At 45.7% G+C, this 6,419-nt stretch overlaps 1 protein-coding gene across 1 annotated transcript; it reads right to left on the bottom strand.

The window, feature by feature from the left end:
- Positions 1-832: 832 nt before the first annotated feature.
- LOC135509539 (uncharacterized) lies at positions 833-5,921 on the bottom strand. The gene is made up of 3 exons (XM_064930277.1): positions 1,877-5,921; positions 1,656-1,731; positions 833-1,538 (listed from the first exon to the last, which is right to left on the bottom strand). The coding sequence occupies exons 1-3, from the start codon at positions 5,336-5,338 to the stop codon at positions 1,432-1,434; spliced, it is 3,645 nt and encodes a 1,214-aa protein (XP_064786349.1). The 5' UTR covers positions 5,339-5,921; the 3' UTR covers positions 833-1,431.
- Between the last annotated feature and the right edge of the window lie 498 nt (positions 5,922-6,419).

The raw sequence follows: 6,419 nt of genomic DNA, 5'->3' as shown, positions 1-6,419 counted from the left end.
GTGGACCATTCTTGATACACACGGGACACTGTTGCGTGTCAAAAACCCAGCATCTACACTGTGACATCAATAAAGGATCATAGCTTTCACCTGGATTCACCTGGTCCATCTGTCATGGGAAGAGCACTCATGTTTTGTACACTCAGTGTATATTACACTGCTTTAATACTGCTAATTCATTTGGCAGACAGCAATGTTGTATTTCACACTAGAAACTCTGAATTCAATATACTGTATATGATTCATCAAGCCCTTCTCTGCCAAGGCAGAGTTAGAGGAAGATGTAAGTATGCATTTCACCTGTTCTACTCAGCGCATGTGATAAATACATTGATTAGATTTTCTGACAGAAGATATTTGTCTCCATCTTGAGGCCTTTTCTACCTCTTTCAGGGCCGTGCCAATTAAATAAATATGTGAATGTCATGCACCTTCAGACCGTCTGACATCAATATAGCTTTTGTTGAACAAGCAAATATCGCCATCAAGTTGACATACCTAAATTCACTTTTATTCATTTACATTATTTCTACTATAATATAAAGCTCCATAATGAATATCTTAATACTGCACTATGGATACCATTATATACCCTTATTATAGAAGTCATAAAATGACTAAGCCTAGTTCATACCCTTCGTGTGCAACACAAGAACGCTTCACAAAATGCTGATGCTGCGTTCTTGTGTAAAGGTTTTTTTGTGTAGCTGCTTGTAGTTATTTCTTGTGTACGTATGTAGGGTATAAACTACGCTTTAGTCCCATGTCATCAAATGAATGCCTAAATAAATTAAAATGGAAAATTATGAAAGATACAATATTAATCAAAATCTGCAATACAAATGCTTTATTAAAACAACCATTAAAAAATATGTAAGTGATTGAAAAATAAAATACATAGTTCCTCAAAGCCCAAAAGGTTTAGCACCACTAATCGTAAGAGTAGAAGCTGCTGTCGGCCTTCCCTCCTTGTCATTTTTTAATTTAGGCTAAATATCTACATCAAATTTAGAGGCTGCAATGGACGTGGCTCAATGATTACAATAGGGAGATGGCATCAGATGTACAGCACATCTAGTCAATTGGTTGGGCTTCTTAGCTTATCTTCCTAATCACAGGAGAAGCTGTAGATGTCTGAATGACATTTAGAAGCTCACATTCCTAGTTACAGGAGTGGGAGCTATTAAGGGATCAAAAGACCCAGATGGAATTTTGGTGTTGAGTAGCCTATAGTGGATCTTCCTTAAGGAGTATAAACTAATGGTAAGCTAGTCCACTGACAGCCTGGTTCAAATATAGCAGCATTAGGGGATTCAAAATGAAAACAGAAATGAACAACAAAAATACAAATGTTGTATTGAGGCCAGTTGTGGTGTCCTCCTCAGATGTAGCCTGGCAAAAGCAACTGACATGGGCTGCACGTCATCCAGGCTACCCATCAGAGGACCCAGAGGACTTGCAGGTGACCAAGCGTTTCCAGGCCTTCTGGACTCCCCAGAAGAAGTCCCGGATGCCTTTTCTCATCTTGGATAATTTAACTGGCAAGAAGATGAAAATATGTAAGAATTTCAGATGGACAATTGTCTGATAAAACAATTTATTACTTCTTTATATATAATTGTCACATAAGAACATTTCCCCCCAGGAAAACTCACTCATAGGTGTAGAATCCACAGCAATGTACATCTCTGGCTGGTTTGTAGTGTCTTTAAGGACGATGCTCATGTTGGACTGTGATCAGAATTCAAGAATGCACAATTAAACTTCAATTTCACTTCCTTTACATATTCCTATAAATTATACAGCTATACTTACTGGTGCCGATATCTAAAAGCACAACCAATGACCATTCAAGAGTAATCTGAGCTTGTCTTACCTTTCTGCCGGTGGCATAATGCACCCCCTCAGATTCCGCATCCTCCAAATCATTACTGCATGAGTCTTCAAGGTCTGAGGTCTCACGGTCATATGGGTTGGAAACTGAGGGTTTCAAGATGGCCAGTAGCTTGTGGGAAACAATGACAGAGACAATGGAAAGCATCTCCTGATCCTCAAATAATTCGTCAATTTTCAAGGAGCGTTTCAAACGCTTGACCTTCCCAAGGTCAGTGTAGATGGCATCTGCCAGCTTCGATGTCATCTTAGAATTGAAACTTTTTTGCTGGCTTTCCATTTCCTCAATCAGATATTTGGCCACCTCATCGTCGAACAATCGGATCAGCTCAGTCACCAGATCACTGATCTGGATGCGCTGACGCTTGTTGGTCCTTTTTGGCATACGGCATATCTTCTTGACAAGCTTCATCAGGACTTCTTCTAATATAAGCTCCCTAATGAAGCTGGTGGAACCGGATGTCACTTGTTCCACAGTGGACCACTCCGGCTGTTCAATCTCAATCTTGATGCTGCTCTGCTCAGCTTTCTTATTCAAAGATTGACGGGTTGTCATTTCATTAAACAAGGCTGTCAATTCTTTCAAGTTGAGTGTAGATTCCAGATTTTTGGTGTCTTGAAGTTTGGATGGTGCATCCATAATTCCGTTCGTGACAAGACAGACAATGTCCTTGTGCAGCTTGGGTGCCTTGTGGCACAGTATCTTCTGTAGGGCTTCCTCTGTGCCATAGCGTTGCATCAACTTTCTATGCACAGACAGCACCAACTGAAAGATGTCTGTTGCCTTCAGGCAGACATTTGCTTCCCTCCACCTGTTAGTCACCCTCACCCACAGAGCACTGGACAGCTTGTTGGTCACATCCTCAACTAGGGTCCAGCTGGCCAGTTTATCCTGGGTCCGAGGAACAATCAGAGACCGCAGCCGGACAATGATATCCATCACCGCCTCTACATGAACAATAATATACACCGGTTGGGATGCCTTCACCTCAGCTGAGCCACATCGGCTCTTAACCATGACCTTGTCCTGGTCTGTCCTTAGGCAGATGTCTGAGGAGAGCGGCCTGACAGAGACTTTGGGTAGGCTTGAACCCAGACGGTTGACTTCCCTGGTGACTGCACTCGCAATGGCTGTTGCCATCTCCCCGCTGCCACGGCTCAAAGCTCGCCTCAGAGCATCAGGAGAGCCCATGTGCTCCTCCAGCTCTCTGCAGAGGGCACTTACAATCCTTGCACTTGAGGGGCGGGAGTAAGGCGTCTTGAGATCCTTGGTCATTTCCAATGCTGAGGTAACATCTGGGGAATCGGACATGTCCCGAAGGACAGAAACCACCATGTCCATTGCCACATCAGAGAGAGTGGTGGTTGGGGATGACACAGGTGATGCAAAGTCCTCTGAGTTAAGCTCATACCCATGAAGCAGCTTGGTGATCAGGTCTACAACCACCTCTGGTGTGGAATGTAGACTGGGAGAGTCCTTGTCGGAGGTCTCAATCATACAGGATTCAATTTCACTCAAAGCCCCTCTGACCATGATGTTTGTCTCTGAGTCATTGGGTACATGGTTCTCTTTGAGGTGTTTGATACCTGCCTCACACAGCTCTTTCACATGGAGGTTCTCGGAAGACATCGCTGCTTCTTGAATAGTAGGTGGTTGATTGGCTATGGTTGTAGCCATGATTGTCCTTACTATCAAAGGACAAAGCTTTGCAACCAGTTCATACTGTAGCTTAAAGTTCTCAGAGCGGCTGTAGTTCATGGGTACCTCAGGGATGTTAAGGCCCTCAAATAGCATCTTCCGTACCAGTTTGCCCACTACACCCTCCAGTAGGCAATTAGTAGGGCTCGGGGTCTCATTCCCTCTGCCACTGGTGCTGGAAGGTAACTCTTGCTTCTTGTGAAGGCCATGATTGGCCTCACTTTGCGCAATACAACCCTCAACAGGCAACTCCTCCACTGCAATCGTGTGCATAACCACATTGACGTCGTTGGTGTGGGGTCCAATCAAAAGCTTCTTATAGGTTGGGTCTGTGACATATTGTAAAACACCCCCACCTGTCTTTAAGTTCTGAGCTTTATCTCCAAATGTCCTATCCAGGAGACACAATACTGACTCAGATAGTGGGTCAGTGAACTCCTGGAGCTCTAGGCTGCTCTCAACTTTGAAGGGGCTGAGGCTACAGCTTATCTGGGAGCTGTAATAAGAAGCCTGCAGCTCTCTCTTGGACTCCAATCTGTCATGCAGCTTTGGATATAAGGCATCTGCAATGGAGTCTGTGAGCCGCTCATCCAAATTTACAGAGAAAATATTATTCAGGCTTTTGTTGGAAGCCTCCTCTTTGGTTTTCCTCAGGATGTCCCGCACAGCTTCCCTTGGGGCAGAACCAGAAGTGCAAACATGTCCATTGGATGGTGTCTGGGTGTCAGTAAGGGATTCCTTGATCAGGAAACTCTGGAGTTCGGTGGCCACTTCCTTAGACATCTCCCTTCTGATCTTCAGAACAGCAGGTGTCAGTGTAACTTTCTCAGAGGTCAAAGGTGTCAAAACTCTGGTCAAAGTTGAGGGGCATCTGAGATGATCACCCAGACCCTCTAAGTCATCAGAGCAGGACACCTTGGCAACTTTAAATAAAACCAAACTAATAAGGTTCTGAGCCACAGCAGATGATTTTGCTGATGCTGCCTGGAGTGTCTCTGAACTAACCTGATTGGAGGCAGCCATCTTTGTTGTTGCCCTGGTAATGATGTTACTCACAGGCTTGATGGAGTAGCTCATAAACTGGGATCTCAGGCTTTCAAAGACTCCCTTCACTCTTTCTGCCTTCAGGTCTTTGTCAGTGGTAAATACACTCGACTGAACAGCATAGAGAGATACAGGGAGAGGAAAGCCCAAGGGTGAAGCCACATCTGTGATATGGCTGGAGGACTCTGAGGGTGTCCCCTCAAGGCGCCTCTGCAGCAACTTTATCATCTCCAGGACTCTGGCATTGTCCTGTGGTGAGGTGGAACACTCTCCTGAGAGGTTCTCACTGTCTAGTGTGTTCTGGATTCCAAGCAGTGTTGTGCTGAGTATCCTCCTGTCATGGGGAAGCACTCCCCTCAGTGCAGAAGAGGACCGGCTCTGTGGTGCTGGTGTGTTGCATGGTGTTGATGCACCAGAGACGTCACTTCCACTGTCATCATCTTTTTTGGTCCTCATTATAATAAGGATTTCGTCAATGATCTCATCACTGTAGACTTCTAAGTCCTCTGTGGTAACATGGGCCGTTGGGGTGGCGATACTCAGAGTACGACCCCCAAGAAGTTTGAAGGACGTCTCCGACCCACTGCCAAGAGGGCCAACAGACACACATTGCAGTGTTTCGCTTGATGACGAAGAACAACTGGAGGAGAGATCAAGCAGCTCCTCCTCCAAAGTCGGAGAGGAGGAAAGAATTCCCTCCATTTTCAGGACAGAGATAACATCCGCAAGTGTTGAATCTACAAGGTCCTCACCTAGTGGGCTACTCCTTAAGTGGCTGACAAACACCCTTGTAGGAGAATGGGAGACTGTGGTGGGAGATGGAGAGCCCTCCTCACCATTCACACTTGACCGCGCCTCCACAATTGCTAAAGACTGGGAGATGACGGAACATACAAGTCCGCCAGCCCGCTCAATAATGGAGGGGAGGGAAACATCCAAAGGGGCTGGAGGTGTCACACTCCCTCCTTGGCCATTTCTATCTTGGCTGAGGCAGATCGACGAGACCTCAGTAGCAAATTGATTCTCCCGCACAGGGCTGCTGCTAGAGTCAGGTCCAAGAACATTTGAAATGGAGCTTACAGTCAGGGAGCAAGGAATTACACTCCTACTGTCTGAAAGCTTGATGGAGCACGAGGAGGGGAGGCTGCTGGAGGAGAGGTTGGTGTTGGTCTCGTCACTGGAGATTAAGGAGGAGAAAGGGGCCACGGTCAGTTTGACAGGGATGACATGCCCACGACCTACCACAGCAGATAAGGTTCCAGAGTAGTCAGTGGCAGTAGGTGGTTTAGCAGATTGTGGTGGTTTTTAGCAGATGGTGGATTGGCAGAACGTGGCCAATCAGCCAGGTTCTTAGTGGAGATCTGACTGGAGAAAGAGTGTGCTCGTTCCTCACTGGACAGAGAACTGCTGCTACAATAAGTCTGGACAGCAGTGACTGGTTCATCAATGGAGATTGGGGAGGACCTACTGTCAGGACTCTGAGTGAGACAGATCGCATTGACTTTGGAGAGTAGGGAGGTACAGCTGACAGAGCCCTGGGTTGAATCTTCGTTGGTGTCTTTGCTGATGGGGAGCATATTCTCTGCATCACTTTCTGAAGCTCTCAGCCTTATAAGGTCAACCAAGGCAGGGATCAGGATGCTATTTACCTCCTCCAATACTGAGCTCGTTATGTGCCCAATCATGAGCAGCAAGTCCCTAACAGTAATCTGTATTTATGAACATCAACAGAATTGATTAAGATTTACAGTATGTTGGAAATCAAAACACATGTTAATACATA

Source organism: Oncorhynchus masou, chromosome 22 (genome assembly GCF_036934945.1).
Source record: "Oncorhynchus masou masou isolate Uvic2021 chromosome 22, UVic_Omas_1.1, whole genome shotgun sequence".
NCBI lineage: Eukaryota > Metazoa > Chordata > Actinopteri > Salmoniformes > Salmonidae > Oncorhynchus > Oncorhynchus masou.
This window is presented reverse-complemented; position numbering and strand designations above follow the sequence as displayed.